General features: G+C 34.5%; 2 protein-coding genes, 1 long non-coding RNA gene and 1 pseudogene across 4 annotated transcripts; 3 read left to right on the top strand and 1 right to left on the bottom strand.

Moving 5' to 3' along the window:
* Positions 1-1680: 1680 nt before the first annotated feature.
* On the top strand, positions 1681-5640 carry LOC114754004 (nitrate regulatory gene2 protein-like). Its single transcript, XM_028942726.1, has 4 exons — positions 1681-2581; positions 3475-3695; positions 4491-4714; positions 4797-5640. Exons 1-4 carry the CDS (start codon positions 1681-1683, stop codon positions 5638-5640), a joined length of 2190 nt encoding a protein of 729 aa, XP_028798559.1.
* Positions 5641-8193: 2553 nt separating this feature from the next.
* Positions 8194-11043, bottom strand: LOC114754002 (protein CHAPERONE-LIKE PROTEIN OF POR1, chloroplastic-like; annotated as a pseudogene).
* Positions 11044-16443: 5400 nt separating this feature from the next.
* Positions 16444-17445, top strand: LOC114754007 (uncharacterized). 2 transcript variants are annotated; one of them, XR_003741089.1, is made up of 3 exons: positions 16444-16512; positions 17107-17234; positions 17381-17445. It is a non-coding gene; the product is annotated as an uncharacterized LOC114754007 (long non-coding RNA). The 2 variants fall into 2 exon arrangements; XR_003741090.1 differs by lacking the exon at positions 16444-16512 and adding an exon at positions 16530-16888.
* Positions 17446-17624: 179 nt separating this feature from the next.
* Positions 17625-18977, top strand: LOC114754003 (V-type proton ATPase subunit B2-like; the record flags this gene model as incomplete). Its single annotated transcript, XM_028942725.1, is given in 6 exon segments — positions 17625-17645; positions 18159-18269; positions 18368-18428; positions 18431-18457; positions 18460-18578; positions 18847-18977. Coding segments are annotated over 6 exon segments (470 nt in total), but the record flags the coding sequence as incomplete, so codon positions are not given.
* Between the last annotated feature and the right edge of the window lie 22 nt (positions 18978-18999).

Below are 18999 nucleotides of genomic sequence, written 5' to 3'. Positions count from 1 at the left end.
GAAAATAACTTGACAGGTTAGATGACAAAGATATTCTTAAATTAGAATCACAGAAATGTGTCTACAAAAAACTCCACAGTTGAAAAACTACACTAGGCACTAACGAAGTCCTCAAAATTGAGATCAAGAAATTTCTTGTTCGATTCTTAGTCATATTTTTTCCTTACCAGTATCTCTTTTCATGTGTTCAACCTATTTGAATTAGTATTTAAAATCATTTATAAACAAGTAAACACATGAGTATCCCGTAAATCACAGTTCAATAGTTATTTACAAATAATTTCAAACAATTTTTCACTATGAACTCTCATCCATCCGCCAGCTTCCTACTTTGATTTATTATCCCAATTAAACCCCGGATCACCAGAGGGAAGAGGTTCATCGAATGAAGAGAGTGGACAAATCGGCTTCAATCTTTTCCGAAATCATGTTGGACGCGAGAGGAGACATGCATGGGGAGTTTCCATTGGAATAGAAAGCCAAATAAAACCCATCTCACATATGTTTTTTTGGTAAATTATTATTAAAAAATTACTTACAAGTTGTTGGACTATCATACTGGAAGGATTTTTTTTTTGTCGTCAACGCACTTTCTTCGCTTCAATTTAAGGTAATTTAGCCATTTACCTTATAAGTTATTTTCATTTCAGTTCAGAATGCCTGCAATTTATTATTACTTCTGGTGTTTAATATAAGAACTAATTTAATTTTTAATTTTATTTTAAATATAAGATTTTTATTTATTTTGTCTTTCATATTTATTTATTTTTTCTTAATAGTTTTTATAATAGTTGATATGTTAAAAATTTTATCATATAATAGTTTTAACTAATATATTTGAATAACAATAATATTTTAAAAAGAATAACACATATTTATTATAAATAAATAATTTAAATAATTTTTTTAATTTATTTAAATTGGTCAATTAACTCTTATATTAAATAAAAGAGCTAGTATTTTTTTTAAAATTTTTTAATGAAGCTGCCACTTGGTCTGTATTGAAACTTTCCCTTCCTTTTTCTTTACTTATTTTTAAATGCCCCCTTTCACTGAGCATGGCTCGTCATGACCGTACACTACCTTCAAGAGCAATTTGCCAAACACTAGAATGCTGTCTTTTCTCTCTGCTTCTCGAGCCCCTACCACCAATACCGTCTCACTCTCGCTCCCTCTCTCTACATCCTCTCCTTCTCCTTCTCCTTCTCCTTCTCTGGGTCTCCGCCAACCCTCAGTCAGTGTTATGGGCTTTTCGAGGCTATCTATGCTAATAGTTCGGTTTGTTTGAAGTTACTCGTTCTTAAGTTCGAGATGTTAACAAGTGTGTATCTTGTTTTTAACTTGAATATTTTCCATTATCTGCCACTGTTTGGGTTTTATTTCTGTGCTAACAAGATGGCTGAGAGTCAGATGGAGTGAGTTGTTCTCAAAGTTCCCCAATATCTGCATTTCTACCCATGCTAATCTTTTAATGCGGCAAAGTGGAAAAAGCTGTGCTTTTTTGTATGCTCCTTTAAAACCCAGTTGAAAGCATCTTCTTCTTCTGCTATCAAGGAAAGACCCCTTCATTTTTTTTTCATCAGAAAAAGAATACGCACGCTTCTCCAAGTAATAACCTTTCTCATCCTATTCTTCAAAAGCAATCTAACTTTGCTGTAAACCCGTTAACTGGTGAGAGAGATGGGTTGTGTTGCCTCTAAACTAGAGGAAGAAGAAGTTGTAGTTATCTGTAAGGAGAGAAAAAGCCAGTTAAAGATTGCAGTGGAGAGAAGATATGCTCTTGCAGAGGCGCATTGTAAGTACTTTCATTCTCTTTTCGCAGTAGCAGCAGCCATAAAGCTCTTCGTGGCTTGCCATTCTTCTCCTTCCTCATCTTTCCTCATAACATTTCCCCCACCTTGCCCTGCACCATCAGAAGCAGAAAATGTGATAAACAACCCAATGTTCCTCCAGCAGACACCGTTTGAGCCAAAGCATGAAGCTACCACTCGTGATTCGTGTGCTTCTTCAACAACTTCAGAATCACAATCTTCTGAGGAAGAGAGGGAAGAACAAGGGGGCAGAGAAAATGAAGTTATGAGAGAAGAACCAGCTGAACAGCCTTTTGGGTACTATTACATGCATATGCCACCATCAATGCCGTCACCGCAGAGAGATTTCGAGTGGGATTTCTTTAACCCATTCGATGGCATGAGAACAGAGGTTATTAGTGGATATCGTCGAAACTCAGACGACGATTTGAGGGTGGTAAGGGAGGAAGAAGGGATTCCAGAGCTAGAGGAGGAGGGTGAAAGAGACGATTTTGAGCAGCAAAAGCCGGTGACTGTGGAAGAAAATGAAGGTGTAATAGAACATGTGAGTGGCAATGTTGAGAGGGTGAATATTGTAAATATGGCTACTGAAAACGAAAACCAGAGGGGCCTTGCTGTTGTTGAAACGCCGGAGGAAGGGAGGGAATTGCTGGATGCTTTGAAGGACATTGAGGATTATTTCGTTAGGGCATATAATTCTGGCAAGAATGTGACCAGAATGCTGGAAGCTAATAGGATACCCCTTCAGTCTGGTTTAGAGGAGCTAAAAGGTGGGTCCTGAGGGTATCTTCAAAGTGTTTGCATGTAATAGCCAAAATTTAGACATGTTATGCTTATCTTTTTGTGCGTCATTAGCAAATATCAGATTGAAGTTGCTGTCAAGGTTATTGCATAATGATAGGAATAGTAGTTCCAAGGAGGTAAATGATTTGTTCCCCAGAAAACTTAGCCTCGCGTAAGCATCAAATTCGCATCCGCCTGCAAGGTTTAGTTCATCCTTTTTCCTTTTATTTTTTCTTTCTTAAAATATCGGCGAATAGCTTGGGCTCTATATTCTCGTGGATCTACCGTTTCTCTCACATTCCTGCTCAGATCATCTTCTTGTACCTTTATACATATCGATGTGATCATGAATATGGAGAACCGAAATTCACTAACAATGTTGGTCAATGTTTGTCGGGTGCAGCATGTAGTAAGTTATTACTAAATTCTGTCCTATTCCATGAGGCAGTGTTGTTTTCCTGCGCAGAATAGTTCATAATTTGGACATACTTTCTAATCCTTGGAACTTAAAGTTGATGTGTCTTGTGCTTTAGGATTGGCTCTAACTTTGTTGTTCTAACTTGGTCGCTGCACATTATGAATTATTACCAATTTCTGTTCTTTACAATGTGTCAGTATTGGTTTCCTGCTCAAGCCAGTTGTTATTTTGGAGGTACTTTCCACTCTTCTGAAACTTAACCCAAAAAAAAAAGAAGAAGCCTTATTTCATCTCATTTAATGAATTCCAACCTTAAGGTTTTAAACCAATACTCTAATATGTTTATGTATTTACTCTATTCCTTCATACACTTTGATGATGATTTCCTTATATATTTGTAAGCTGATCCTGAACTTTTCAGTTTCAGCCTCAGAGAATTTGATTTATCTGATCTCAATGCAGAAAATTCAACCAAACTCATTCATGCAATAACATGGCATCGGTCCAATTCCAAGTCTTCATCATGCAAGAGCCTCGTGGTATCAGATGCGAAAAATTCTTCAACTTGGACGGAATATAAGAATGACCTATTTGATGATTATGGGGGAATGGATTCAGGAAGCCATTCATTAACCTTAGGAAGGTTATATGCATGGGAAAAGAAGCTATATGAGGAGGTTAAGGTAAGATTGTTGTAAGATTGTTAAGTAATTCCATTTGTTATAATTTATATGTTCTGTTTTCATAGTGACGCATATCATGGGGTGAACCAAGATGATCGGATATAGCTACTTGGTTTCTCTTGCATTTTGCATGTCTTGATGTCGAGGTTCCAGGTATTTCTTTGTGGTGCTCGGTGTCATGGAGTTGATGTGAATTCTTATGATTTTGTTATTAGTTTTTTGGTTAATAGAGGCCTAATCAGATCATTGATGATAGCATATCTACCGTGAATTTGAACATTGAATTGTGTGTGCGCGTGTGTGTGTGGGGTGCCAATAAAAATAAGGCTTGTATCAGATGTGGAAAAAATGTGCAAAATTTGGAAGTACACCAATGCGCTGATCATTTTATAGTGGATTGCCTCTTACTTCTACCACCATGCTTATGATTAAATAGACTTGTGAGCTCTTCTGTGGCTGCAGGGTAAGGTTTATCGCCTTATGGGATGGTTTTATACTTCTATTAGCATCTTTCAACTGTATCATGTCTCACGAGATATGATGCAGCTGTCAGTCGTTTTTTCCTTGCTTCGTAATGTTTTGCACGTGTTTTGATGAATTTCAACTTTAACTCTCCACAATGCACTGAAAACGTACACATAGAAATTGACAAATTTCTCAAGATTTTTTTTTTAAAAAATGTAAACTGACTACTTTATTGTATTATTCTTGTTGTTTTACATTTTCAAGCAAGACCTTGGCTCCCTGCTTGTTATACCTTGCTTTCAATAGTAAAATTTTTTTCCTTCACCTTAGGCTGGAGATATAACGAGGAAAAATTATGAGAAAAAGTGTGCACAATTGAGAAACAAGGATGTCAGGGGAGATGATGTACAAAGTACGGATAAAACAAGAGCTGCAGTGAAAGACTTATATGCTGGGATCTTGGTTGCAATACGGCGTGCAGAGTCCATCTCAAAAAGAATTCAGAAAATAAGAGATGAAGAATTGCAGCCGCAAATTGTTGAGCTTCTAAAAGGGTGAGATATTGCATCGGGAACTTAAAAGGCTCAGATGATTGAGTTTCAATCTGGTTTTTTATTTTTCTCTTTCCTGATGCAGCCTGGCACAAACATGGAAAGTTGTGTTGGAATCCCATGAAACCCAGAGAAAGATTCTCTCAGAAGTGAAGTCTTTCACCTGTCCCACGTATGGGAAATTCTGCAATGAATCTCACAGATTGGCTACTGTACGGCTGGAAACTCAGCTTCGAAATTGGCATGCCTGCTTCAGACAATACATGGCAGCTCAAAAGGCGTATGTTGAAGCTTTGTATGGATGGCTAAGCAAGTTCATTGTCCCTGAAGTTGAATTTTACTCCAGAAGAAAAAATGTTGCGGTGTCATATCAAGCAAACGGGCCACCACTGCTTGTAGTTTGTCACGACTGGTTAGCTTCACTGCAAAAGCTACCTGATGAAATGGTGACACTTGCATTGAAAAGTGTCGTGAAGGACATGAGAGCTCTGTGGCTTCAGCAAGGTGAAGAGCAGCAGCAGAAAAGGAAAGTCGATAGTCTGTCAAAAGACTTAGACAGAAGGCATTCCGGGTTAAACAAGGTGAAAAGTAAGATGCTCGAGTTGAAAGTCACAGACCAGAAACCAGAGGTGGGAACAGAGCATGAAGAAGAGCATGTGATGGAGAAGAAGGATCAGTTGGAGGCACTTAGAAGAAAACTGGAGATAGAGAAGGAGAAGCACCATAGTTGCATGCAAGAAACACAGAGGATCACGTTACATGGATTGCAATCAGGGTTTTCTCAGGTTTTTGAATCATTGACAGAGTTCTGCAAGGCATCCAGAAAAATGTACAATGACCTTGTGACATTCGGTGAAAATGCTGATAAGGGTGGGGGCATGTCTTATATAGAGGGCTACAACGCTGAAAACTACAACAGTCAAACATGAAACTGATGTTAGGATCTTTATGTTATTCGGTTCCAGTGCATTGTCATGTGTCGAAGCAGCTCGCTGAGACACAGTTAATTTCTAAATTATTGCATTTAAATGCACCCGTATATTAATCGTTCTTTGTGACCGTGAGAGCCCAAAACATTCGTTTGTGCTTCCTTACGTTTCCCTCTTTATGTGTGCTTATTTCTTTATTTTTCTGGTAAGAGCCATGGGAACTCGATATATTTTGAGAAAACAAGTAATTTCACATCAAGCAATAATTGGCAAATAAAAATAGTTATTGAATTAATTCTTACACATGTTTTCCTTTGACAAAGATGTGAGAATTGTTTTCGCATTTTTAATTATTTTATCTTTTTTTATCCGTAGATGATTTGAGAACCAGCAGTGCCATGACAATTTTAATTTGAGAAGCCTTCCCTCCATCTCCCCCTCACCCTCCCAAGTTTTAGGAATTCGAGTTGTTTTTGAGATTTTACAGAGAATTTTGGCGGTCCAGTTCTATGGCCTACCGGTAGACAGAAAAGATGCGAACACGACCAAAGGGAAACCAGCACAATGTGAGGCAGGGTGTACTCAGGGATCAGTTCGGAACCTCTCCTCTTCCCTTTTCGTCTTATTTCTTTTTTTTTTTTTTTTAAATCGTTAGATTAACATTTCAACTGTTTAGATTTTACTTTTTCATAAACCATTTATAAATTTTTTTAAAAAACATTTAGTGTACTTGCAAACTATTAGAATTAAATTTTAATATAGTTTGTAATTTGTTATTTATTTTTATAACTTAATATTTTAATAATAGTTTTAAAAAGATTTAAGTTCAAGCTATTAAAATATTAATCTAACGGTTAAAAAAGAAAGAAAAGGAAAGAGGATGGGAAAAGAAGAGGAGAGATTCCGAACTGCGTAGGGACTCGGGCAAAAACATCTACTTGCTTCTTTTGAATTTTATTTTTAAAATTATTCTCATTTATTTTATAAATTATTTTTTAACCTAAATATAAAGCTAAGTATTATATGTAATAATGTAAATATGTACAAATAAAAATTGAGAAGTACATTTTATTTTTATTCAATTTGAACAATAATTATATAGTTAGGTTAATTAAGAATGTCTCAATAAAAATTAAATTAAAAATTACATTTTTTTTAAAAAAACTGAAGTTCGATCAAAATATAACAATTATTTTCCAAAAGAAATCTTATTTTAAATATGAAAAATTTTTAAGAGGACGTGTTAAATTTTGCTAGAAGAAAAATGGGGTGTTTTTTGGGTCTATGGAGAAATGGTGGTTATTTCCCGAGTTTTCTCCTTTTCCTGTTCCCATATTGTTGTCTTTTTTTTTTTTTTTGAATACAAGAGGCAAGAAAACTTGACTTACAGCAAAGGACTAAAACCTAAAAAACACAAGGAAAAAGCGAAACAAAACAGAAAAAAACGCTAAAAACAAAAGCTAACCATATTGTTGTCTTTAATGCCCTTGTTATCCCCCGCAAAACAAAACTCTCCCCCGGGGGGGGAGTGGAGGTTATTCAATTGCTACAGCTTATTCAATTTGATGACTTGAACACTCATTCCGTTTTTTTTTTTTTTAACTAAAGTATAGGTATCCTTCTATTAGAAACAATCCTATTCGAGGTACTGTCAGGCACTAAATATAGGCACCTCTCTCAGCGGGGATTCGAATCTTGATTTGTTACGTTGTGAGGGACTAACTTTTTCTGTTAAATCCAACCCCTATTAGTCTCATTCCATTTGACTCTTGAACAAGTTTCTCAGTTTTTTTAACTTACGAAGGACTTTTTACCAAAACAAAAAAGCAAAAATAGCAATTAGGCCCAATCCAAGAGAATTAAATATAAAAAAATTTCTTAAAATTATCAAATTATTCTAAAGTTTCAAAAAATTCTATTTATTTAATCACCAAATTGTCCTTATCTTTTTTTTCAAAGTATATATTGATAATTAAAAGTACAGTCATTAAGAATTTAAGGTATAAAAATTAATAACTATCGTGACAACTCATGCATTACATTTTTGTAATGCGCTAAGAAAATATGTTGTCAATACCTACTATAATAATTATTAATCGTTACATTTTAAATTATTAATAATTGTTCTTTCAGTTATTATTACAAAATTAAAAAAATAATAAGAACAATTTAGTAATTAAATAAATAAAATTTTTTGCAATGAGGTTTCTTGGGATTTCAAAATAATTTAATGATTTCAAAAGATTTTTTTTGCATTTAATTCTCTTATGTGAGACTTTATTGCCATTTTCCAATAAAAAAAAAAGAGTATAGCATTCACGAGGCTCTTCATTAATGCATCCTGCAAGCATTCCTAATTCTTTTTCAACATTGTAATTAGTGCGGGTATAAAAGCGGTTTCAGAATGGTTCAGTAATTTCTGAAAGGAAAAAAAAAACACTTTTAACTAATTTTACCTCCCTCAGTTCCCCTCTTAATTTGAAAAGTTTGTGAAAAGAGATGCGCACGGAAACCATGTCTGGCTCACTCACTGACAGTGGAATCAGCCCAATGTAAGTTTCATGTTTCCGATTTGGCAAGATATGCTGCCGCATTCTATTCAGACTTGAGAGTTTTGTACAATGTGCAATGATTCGCAAGCTAGGGGAAAAACAAAAGCTTGGGTATGAACATGCTGCATGCCAATGGATAATTACAAGTTTTTATTTTTCATTTTTTTTTTATACAAGATCACTTCGCTCTCCTGCTTACCTATCTCAGGTACAGGGAAACCAAAAACTGAGAGAGAATTATGACTTCGCCAACCACGGCAGCAGGAGAATGGATGCCCAGGAATGGGACAATATCTACCTGCAACCAATTCTCTACAGCCGAACCTATCACAGCACCAGCTACCAGCCCACCTATGGTTATAACAGTGGCCTTCCCTGCATAATGCAACAACGCAGAAAAACCATGTAAAATTTAAATCAAACTCCACAGCATGAATTCTAGGAGGGGTGGGGGAGGTGGGATGTAAAAGACGAATGATTTTGCTGAGGAAAAAGGACCATTGAGATGGAAAAAGGGGCACCCTTGGGGCAATAAACTCAAGCAGAAGTAATGTCAAATTTGTTCTATTAACCTAGAAGGCTAGAACCAAACTTTATGGAATAGAAAGAACAGAAGAACTGAAGTCGATCAACAGGTAGAAGGACCTCGTTCTTGCAATTCTGACGTGCTAGTTAACCGGGCACTCATTGCTCCTGGTCTCATTACAACGCCAGTGATAATTTCAGAACGTGGCATGCTATCGAGCATCATGAATGGGAAGAAAATGAAGTTGCTAATCTTTTCTGGAAAGTTATAATTAATAGCATCATCTCAAAAGACAATCAAGAACTTTTCTAAGTCCTAAACAAAGTAAGTAACGTGAGGTCAGTTCATAACAGTCATTGCCTCCAATATTTGACCCCTCTATATCTACCAATAAATTCTACAGTTCTGCTAAATAAGTATTAAACAGGGTGAAGGTGAAATTTTCCATCTTTAGATTTTTTGCTGATTGTTTTGCCACTCTTTATGGCATTTGTTTCTTCGCAACATCTGTGCAATGAAGCAACCCACTGAACAAAGCAAATTGTGACCCACATAATTTCTTAATATGTAGGCATAACATTAAGGGTCATTACATTTTCACCTCCTAAAGAGTAAGCATCCACCAAAGACCGTTCCACTTAAGTTTAAATCAGAACCTTTTCTAATATCACGAACCTAAACATAGTGGGCATTGTGAGAGAAAGCTTCTTACCCAACTTGACATTCTTTTTGGTCATGAAGTACAAGGAAGCTCCAAAGCTACAGCCAAGATAAGTCCAGGAACATCAGCTCCCGCATAAGGTGCAGAGGTTGAAGAAATTCCATTAATATAGGTCAAACCCATTAAAGCACCATATACTCCAGCTTGTACACCTAAATCACCAGTCGAAGGAGTCTCAATAGAAACAGGCGAATTCTTCATAGTTGCTTGCAACCATTGAGGAGTTGACCTCAGACCAGGGGGCTTAATAGGTTTGACATCTGCATAACGAATGCTACTACTTACTACTTTTCCTGCTCGCCGTTGAGTAAGGCTCCTCATAAGTAGCATGTCGTATGCAGCCTCAACCTAGAATATCACACACCAATGGCATCAAAAGGCAGATTGACTCCATAAAGAATTTAAAAGGAGTTAATCATGCATGTAAACATCTAATGCCAACACTGTCTAACAGGAAACTGCAAGGAGGTTGGATTGGACCCTGTCGTTTTCAAACAACAGACAATGTAATACTTTATATTCATACTTTTAGTAGAAAGTAGTATTTCCAAATGATATACTTATCTCTTGCCGTGTTGTTCGGTCAAAGGAGCATCAAGCAGTGGGCGATCAAGAAGACTTATGCACAAATGACAGGGAATAAACTAACTTGTTCACACAAATGAGCATGCTTCAGTTCAATTAAACGTAAAGATCAAGCCTTTAAAAGAAGCGCGGTACTCTGCTCACTTAGACTAACATTACACAGTCATCTAAAAGAGAAAATCTGAAGTCAACTAGAACTGAAGACCTCTGATCCGTCTCAGAAGCAGCATTCAATTGTTCGATCGGGACTTGCTGGGAAGAATACGGAAATTCATCGTAATTCAGACCCAGAAGCAAAAGACTCTATTTTTACAAACGAATACCACTGATTGCAAGATTTTAGAAAGAAATAATTAAGAAAAATAAGACGATTCTCGCAAACCGTTGAATACATTAAACGGCCGACGAGGGGGTGTCTCAATAATGAAGGAGGGGGGAACAGAATCTAATTTACACAAAAACTCCCAAAAAATCGCATAGAATCGAAGATAGAGTGAAATCGAGTGCAAGAGAGCCGATGAGAAAACCTGAGCAATCGATTCCTGGTCGTCTTTACAATTGGCGAGAATAGAATTCTTAGCGCGTAGTATATCATCGAAGGAAGCGCCCTCAGAGACTCCAAGCAGCTTGAGGGCGTTTTCGACGGACATCTCGTAAGGCGCCGAGTCATCGGCTCTTGAGCCCGATTTAAGTGGCGGGGTCGTCCTCGTCAAGGAGCGTCTACAAGACACGAGCGAGACCCTCCAGGGTTCGGTGATTATAGAGTTTCCGATGAGAGAAGAGTGAAGTCGTCTGACGAGCGGTGTGGGGAAGGCGGAGCCGGGGGAGAGACGGTGGGGCCGAGCAGAGAGGGTGGCAGCCATTTTCTCAGAGAAATGTGAGGCTGTAATGTCTGGCACACCGAGAGGGCACCTAGAGATTAAGATTAACGGTAACTGTATCATGCATCAGCCAGATTTTTGTTGAAAACCGCGAGATCATTGGCCATGGAGCTCCAGACCATATTTTCATTTGTGGATGGCCCCGCATGCAAAAGACTGGCTTCATTTTTACCGTTCGACCATATATGCAAGTAAGAAGAGGGGAAAATGCAGGGTTATAGTTTAGATGGTATCTGGGAAATAAAAATATGATTTTAAAAGTGATTTATAATATAAGAAATAATATATAAAAAAAATTGTCTCAATTTTTAAAAAAATATTTTTAGAAAATATGTTAGTCAAATCCAAGTACTCCTATAAAGCATGGCACATATTCTTTTCTTTTTTTTTTTTCCGGCCAGCAAAAGGATGCACAAACTCATCCCCACCCTCCAGGCTGAATAATAAAAAACCTATTTTTAAGAACATAGGAAGGTTATACTTGCATCTCTAACGCCAATTATGGAGATGAAGGGAACGGGATTACTCGAGCACTTCGGCCACTATTTACTTGCGTTGCGTGAGGAGCTCCGTGTTTTCTTCTTTTCCGGACGGCTTTTTTATCCATATCTTTTTATCTTTGAATAAAAAGAAATAAGACCAACAGCATTTAATAATTGATTACCAATTAAAATAATTTATTATGGAAAAGGTGAGTTTTTTTTTTAATTCAAAATCACGATAATTATAGGCCTGTAGCCAACTTTCCCCTGACTCTGGGTGCGATGTTCAAGAGAATGCTCCTCTCAGGCGCGCGCTGTCCGTGGACAAGAAGCGAGTCCCAACATTTGGTGTGCTGAGTTTTAGCTTTTGCTGCGTGGGAATCTTGGTCGGAACAAATGTCGGCCCCATCAAGGGTCGTAAACTTTTCTCCTGAGACATGCACGAGTAATTACTACTGCTTTGTTATCTGCCGAGGTACTTTCAGAGTTTCAATAACATCAGCGTCGGCGGTGCGTTCACCACAAAAAAAGACAAACAATTTGACCCATGACAGCTCAATTCCATGTTGGAGCACCTCATGAAACATCTCGGATTTCATATTTTATAGTGAGAGAAGCACGAATCAAATCTGGGAGGGCAGAACAATACTCCCTCCGTTCCTTATTATAAGAGACAAATAACCGAAATACGTTGATAAAAAACAGTTAAAATTAGTTTAAGAATAATTAATGTGTAAAAAGTATAATTGTTTTCCAAAATGCCCTTATAATAAGGAAAGAGAGCATGAGAGAGAACAATTAAAATATTAAAGAAAGAAAAGTGGGAGGGGAGAGAGAGGAGGAGTTGGAGGACATAAATTATGGGTAAATAGAAAATCAACATAAAAAAAAATAGAGACAACTTTTAAGTGTCTCTTATATATAGGAACATACTATAAGAATCAAATATTCTTATAATAGGAACGGAGGGAGTAGAGTGTGCAGCGAGTAGTAGACTTGAAAGAAGCAAAAGCAGATGGCGATAGATAACCCACCGTGCGCAACAACGACTGAGGGCTTGTTTGGATTGACTTATAAGTAGCTTTTCAAACGTGATTTACGGAATGGAGGCAAGTATGTGAAGAGAGGAGTTTGTCTCGATACGGAACTTGCTTAAAAGCCCGTTTTGAACGGAGCTCAAAACAAGCCCAGAGCCGGAAGCCATTTTTACCTGATTTTAATCATTTTTTGCGCCAGTCCCTATAAATGGAATGCAGGGTCAGTCACATATCACAATATACCCCCCACTTACCCGACCAAAACTACATATTCTAATAAAGCTTGATCTGCATAACACAAATCTAAACTCTACATGATCAAATTTAAATGGTCTAAAATCCAAATTGAATGACACGCTTTAAAGGACAAAACATAAATTTTTTAAAAGTTAATATAATTTTAAATTCTTTAAGTTGTCTTTATTTTGATTTTAATCAAGACAACACAGGAGCATAATAGAAAATGAGAACAGATTTTAAGGATACCGTTCCCATGACACAAAAATTATCGTACAAGTCAACCAAATAAAAATATCTAGGCCCGTTCCAATGGAAATTTCTTTGAAAAAATTACAACGAGATTTCAAAAAAAAATTATTAAAAAGTCTCAATAACAGCTTAACAATTCAAAATATGAAATGACAACTTTTGAGATTTATTTATAATATTTTTTTTGAAACCTTAGTGGAATTCTCCCATTTTTTTTGGTGTTAGAAAAATTTAGGTGGGTTGTGCTAGGGCTTACCAGTCTTAAAAGAATATCTCCAATCTCAAACGTTTACAAAGGCATTTGGGTATGTTGGATTGAGAGTAGAATAAGTAGTTTATTTTCAATTTAGTTTTTTAAAAAGCTAGATTGAGGAAAGTGATTTATATTTCGATTGAATTTTATAAAAAATTAATTTATAAAAATAGAAAAGTCGTTTGGATTGACTTTGTAAACAAAAAGTCAATGTGTAAAAATAAAATTGTTTGAATTATTAATGAAAAAACAAGTTTAGTTGTAAAATAACTGGAAAAAATGAATTTTATTAAATAATACTCTTTTTAGTTTAAAATATAAGCATCAACTAATTAAATCATGGAACTCAAAAAATCAAAACATATTTAATGATTTAACTAACATTCTTTGTTTTGTGAAAAAAATGTAACTAAATATTATTATATTATGAATTAGAAGAACTACTCCTCTAATCATATTTATAAGGCCATTTGAATTTTCACATAATTAAGAAAATCTTAAATTTTGTTAACTCTCATTTAAAGTTCAATAAAATTTCTAATTTTATCTTTATTAAATAAAATTATACATCATGAAAATAAAGTCAACATAATAATAAATGAAATATAAAAATTATATTTAGAGAAAAGATTTCTCTCTCTACCTTATAAATAAGACAATAATTTTTTTTCTTCTTTGTTAGAGAATAAGACTTGAGAAATAATATTTAATTTATCTCTCTTCGTGGTTTAACTTCTTTCTTTGTGATAGTAATTTTTTAAAAGTAAGACCTATGTTTTTTTCTTCTCTCTCCACTTTTCTAACGCCACAAACATCAAATTTTAGCTTTTGATATAAGCTCTTAATTTTTTAAGTTATTCCAAACACAACACAAAACATGCCAAAAGTGCATTTAGCCTTTAAAAGCTCCTTAAATGCCACTTAAATGTGGCTCCAAACAGGCACAATTTATATGAAAAAATAAGATAAAATATTTTATCAAAAAATATCTAAATACTCTTCTACTTCTATTTATGGAGCAAAAAATTTTTTTTTTAATACTATTTATAAGTCAGTTCATTAAATTATGAAATGTATTATATTACTTCATTTATTATAGTGTAGCTAGATACTTTTTTGTTGTGAAATTGTAATATTAAATATAGATAAAGTTGAAAAGTCGTTATATTTTAACAAAAAATTAATACAATTTAACATTTTCCTCTATACATGTGAAACATATAAATAGGACAAGGTGGGCATTAGAGACGGAATCAAAATAATTAAATATTAAAAAGACACAAATATTCTTGTCTTTTGCTAGAATTTTTTTTTCTTTGGTTGGGGGAACATGACGAGAAAAAACAAGAAAAATAAATATTGTTTTTCATGTGTCATGTTCTATAATTGACAACAGAAGTGGTAAAACGGGTTGGCCTGCTGGTTACGGCCAGCATGCAGGTTGCAGCAGCTTGAGACCATGCAGATCGGTCCTAAAAAGACCGCCTCCTAACAGAATCACATTTTGCCAACTCATACCGCCAACCCGTCAACCTCCATCATTTTTTAAAATTTCTTTTACGCATATATTTTAAATTTTTAAATTAAATTATAAATCTTTATAAACTAAATTCTTCTTATTCTTATCTTTTCATATAATTATATAATTAAATCAATCTTAAAATTTGAAATATAAATATATAATTCATCGTTAATAGTTATTTTATTAATATAAAAATGGTAAAACAATAAAGAAAATGAGAAATCAAATTTAGAATCAAAGTTTTTAACAAAATACAAAGTCATATGTAAATTAAGTGAAAATAATAAAACTTTTTCTTATTAAAATCAGAATAAAAATTGTGAAAACATTTTTAAAAAATAAAAAACAAGCTGGCGGGCTGGGTTAGCTTGTTATGGGTTGGTGGATGCAGGCTGAAAATTATTACATCAAAACAGTATTTATTTTTTTCAATCCAACCCACCACTTTATGGGAGGTTGGTGAGTTGAGCCCATATTATCAGTTCTAATTGACAATGTGATTCCATCAATGATGTGATTGCGGAAGAAAAACTCATTTTTTAACAAATCAAACAAATAAGGATAAAAATGAAAATACAAATTATCTTAGTATGATTTTAGAATTTCGAGAACACTTTTGACAAGACTAGCAAATTAGAGATAAATATAAATTTTCAAAATAGAGGAAAATTTGCAATAACTAGAATACAAATGAAAAAAACCTTAAAGCTTTTATAAAATCATAATTTTTATTGTAAAACTGGAATCACAAAATAGTTGAAAGTACTATCATATAATATAATAATATAGTTGTTTTAAAATAAAAATATATTTATAACTTTCAGTTTAAATAAATAATATCCAAGCAAAAAGTGAGAAAACCAGACATACTTTTTAGAAATTTTTTTTTTAAAAATATCAATTGAATTTTAAAATGTCAAATTAAAAGTTTCTATAAAAATGCATTAGTATTTGTTTTTTAAATGTAATCAATTACTATTGAAGCATAGAAAATAAAATTGATTTGGTATTTTAAAGGAAAAATTGTAAATAAAGACCCTTAATATGTAAAATTGTGATTTGGAACTCTAAATTTGGAAAATAGTAAATAAGGACCGAGTTCCACTTTTGTAAATATGAAATGTGGGTGAAATGTCTGAAATGTCTCTCAGTCAAATTGTGATTTGATCTGTTGAAATTGTTATTTGCTAAAGTGAATTTGGAATTTCCCATAGTTAACTCGTTATTTGGTATACGCTCAGTCAAGTTGTGATTTAATTTATTAAAGTTGTTATTCGTTAAAACAAACTTGTCATTTTCTATAGTTAACTTGTCATTTGGGTGAGGAGTATTTCAGATATTTCACCATGATTTTATATTTGTGAAAGTGAGACCAGGTCTTTATTTGTTATTTTTCAAATTTAAGGTCTCAAATCACAATTTTATATATTGGGAGTCTTTATTTATAATTTTTTGTATTTTAAAATTCAAGTAGTATTTTGTTTTGAGATTTTTCCTACAGTTTTTATAATAAGTTTAGCTATTTTTTGAGAATTCTTTTTTGCCAACGAGCTATTTTGAGAATTAGAAAATAGAATTTATAAAACTAGATTAATCCCGGCGAAGATTGCCCGGAATATATAAAAATTATGTAAAAAAATTTGCACGGAGTTAAAAAACAACGTGGGAGTACCAATAACTGCTGCAATTTTACGACTTTTAATTTTTACGTATGTAATTGATTGACATGTTATTCGACCAATTATTATATTATATTTTTTGTAGTTGATATTAGATCTCTCTTCCACTCCCATCATCATATTCCTCCTCGGATCAGAAAAAGAGGTAAGCCTTTCTCTCGTTGAATCGCTTTTTCTGATATTGTAGGATGACTTTCCAAACAGTTTCATGCGCTTCATTGCATCCAATTACAGTTCTTTCACTTCGATCTTAGTCTTGATTGGAAGCTAGTGATTTTATCGATGGATTTCTCCTCAACTTTAATGTTCCTAGATCTTTGTTATTTCGTCTCTTGTCGAATTTATAGTCTAAATTTTCTGTTTTTAGAGTTTCGGGCAAGGCCTTTTCTTGGGCCCGTAATTCAGAATCTGGTCAATGGTGGAATGAAATAAAATTTAAGTTCGGCGAAATTTAAGACATAACGGGCGGTTTTACTCACTTCAATGGCTTCATTCTCTAATGACTGACTTGAATTGAGCCAGTTAAGGCTTTTCAATCCACTTTGAGCTCTTCATTTTATCTTGCTTCGTAATATGGGAGATGGAGTGATATGTCAATAAGAAAAGATAGTTTTGGATTATTCCCCTTTGGTTGTACGCTTGGGTTTCTAAATTTTAATTCATCAGCTGGGTTACCAACATAGTTTTTCTTTTCTTTTCTTTTTGTCTTGAATCTTAACAGAATTGTTGCCCTTTTCAGTTGTATATGTGGATTGGCGTATATTGATTTTTGTGCGGTTTTTTTTTGTCTGCTTGTTTGGAGCTAAAAGATGGGTGCTGCGGAGAACAATCACGATATGGAGGAAGGAACCTTGGAGATAGGAATGGGTACGTACTTCTCTAATAAGTTTTGAGCTAGTCCTTGACTATATCAGAGATGATATTTAATCCTAGATTCTATAGAAATGTCATTTTGGTAGACTAGGATCAATCAACATTGATAAATTGTGATGCTCTGCTTATTTTATGTGCAGAATATAGAACGGTATCCGGAGTTGCTGGACCTTTGGTCATTCTTGATAAAGTTAAGTAACGACCAGGTGCTTCTGCCATGCTTATTGCATATTCTAATTATGGATCTTTGTCAATTAGGGTATTACTATCTGTGTTCGTTACTAATTCTAAACTATCAACTGCTTCAGGGACCTAAGTTTCAAGATAGTTAATATTCGTTTGGGAGATGGAACAACTCGCGTGGGCAAGTAGTTTTAGAAGTTGATGGTGAAAAGGGTTGTTCAGGTGAATGCTTATGGAATTCATAATCACCACGAGTTTCTGTTGGCATAATAGTTTTTGAAAAAGTTTTGGGGATTCTTATTTTTTATGTCTTGACTTGAATAACTTGTAGTTTGGTAAAATATTCTGAGAACCCCATTTTCTCAATATTAGTGAATCATTTTTGGTTCATTGTGAGTAACTAATTGGGTGCACTTCCCCTTTGTTGACATTTTTCTACTGCCCTATCAGCAAATGACTTCACTGTTTATTTATGTCCTTTGCTGTTGATATATCAACGGGTGAAAGTTTACTCACCTTTTTGAAGCACTGGTCAGGTCTTTGAAGGTACATCTGGGATTGACAATAAATTTACAACTGTGCAATTTACTGGAGAGGTATGAATTATTTGCTCTTACTATTTTAAATATTATCAGAAGCACATATTATTAATAAGGATGCACTTCAATGTAAGTACATATTTCTTCTACGGTAAACCTACAGTTAGATTAGACCTTGTTGTCTTTATCTTTTCAGGTTGTTGAACATCCTGTCTCACTGGACATGCTTGGGCGCATATTTAATGGTTCTGGAAAACCAATTGATAATGGTCCGCCAATTTTGCCTGAGGCATACTGGATATATCGGGTAAGCTGAGTTCTCATGTGATTAATTATTGTTACTTGTGTGCTTTCTGTTTATATGCTTTTTGTTTTTATTTTTTTTCTAATAATGCCCTAATTCAGGAGCTCCATCAACCCCAGCGAGAGAACCTATCCGAGGAGATGATACAGACAGGAATATCCACATTGATGTCATGAATTCTATTGCTAGAGGTCAAAGATTCCTCTTTTCTCAGCTGCTGGTCTTCCCCATAATGAGATCGCTGCTCAGATATGTCGTCAGGCTGGGTTAGTCAAGAGATTGGAAAAATCTGATAATCTTCTTGAGGGTATAGTTGATTTATTTGGTTGTAAACAACATAAATAAGGTAAAAGGCTAGGATTTTTTGTGGTTATCAATTCTTGAAAATCCTATGATAAAGAAGCTCAAAAAAGATTTGAATAATGAAGCTTGTTGTTTTGTACTTTTATTGCTGACAGATGTTGTAGTTCTTGTTGGTTTAGCTGGAAATAACACTGTTTTTATCAATTAAGTTAGTTAAACTCATGATCTTGATACTTACATCAAGGCGATATTCTCTAATATAACAATCTATGTACAGGGTGGGGAAGAGGACAATTTTGCCATTGTGTTTGCAGCTATGGGAGTTAACATGGAGGACTGCACAGTTTTTAAGCGAGACTTTGAGGAGAATGGCTCAATGGAGAGAGTGGATGACCTTTTTCTTATCTGGTAATCTTTTAGATCAGTATGT

The sequence above is a fragment of the Neltuma alba genome, unplaced genomic scaffold, assembly GCF_004799145.2.
Source record: "Neltuma alba isolate B1F8T4 unplaced genomic scaffold, ASM479914v2 tig00008388_pilon, whole genome shotgun sequence".
In the NCBI taxonomy this organism is placed as follows: Eukaryota; Viridiplantae; Streptophyta; class Magnoliopsida; order Fabales; family Fabaceae; genus Neltuma; species Neltuma alba.
Note: the sequence above shows the minus strand (reverse complement) of the source record. Positions and strands in the feature narration are given on the sequence as shown.

What these genes read in the sequence shown, in the direction of transcription:
- LOC114754004 (XM_028942726.1), top strand. Translation starts at nt 1,681, where the DNA reads ATGGGTTGTGTTGCCTCTAAACTAGAGGAAGAAGAAGTTGTAGTTATC. An exon ending in TGGTTTAGAGGAGCTAAAAG is followed by an intron (nt 2,582 to 3,474) that starts GTGGGTCCTGAG and finishes ATCTCAATGCAG; the next exon opens with AAAATTCAACCAAACTCATT. An exon ending in AGCTATATGAGGAGGTTAAG is followed by an intron (nt 3,696 to 4,490) that starts GTAAGATTGTTG and finishes CCTTCACCTTAG; the next exon opens with GCTGGAGATATAACGAGGAA.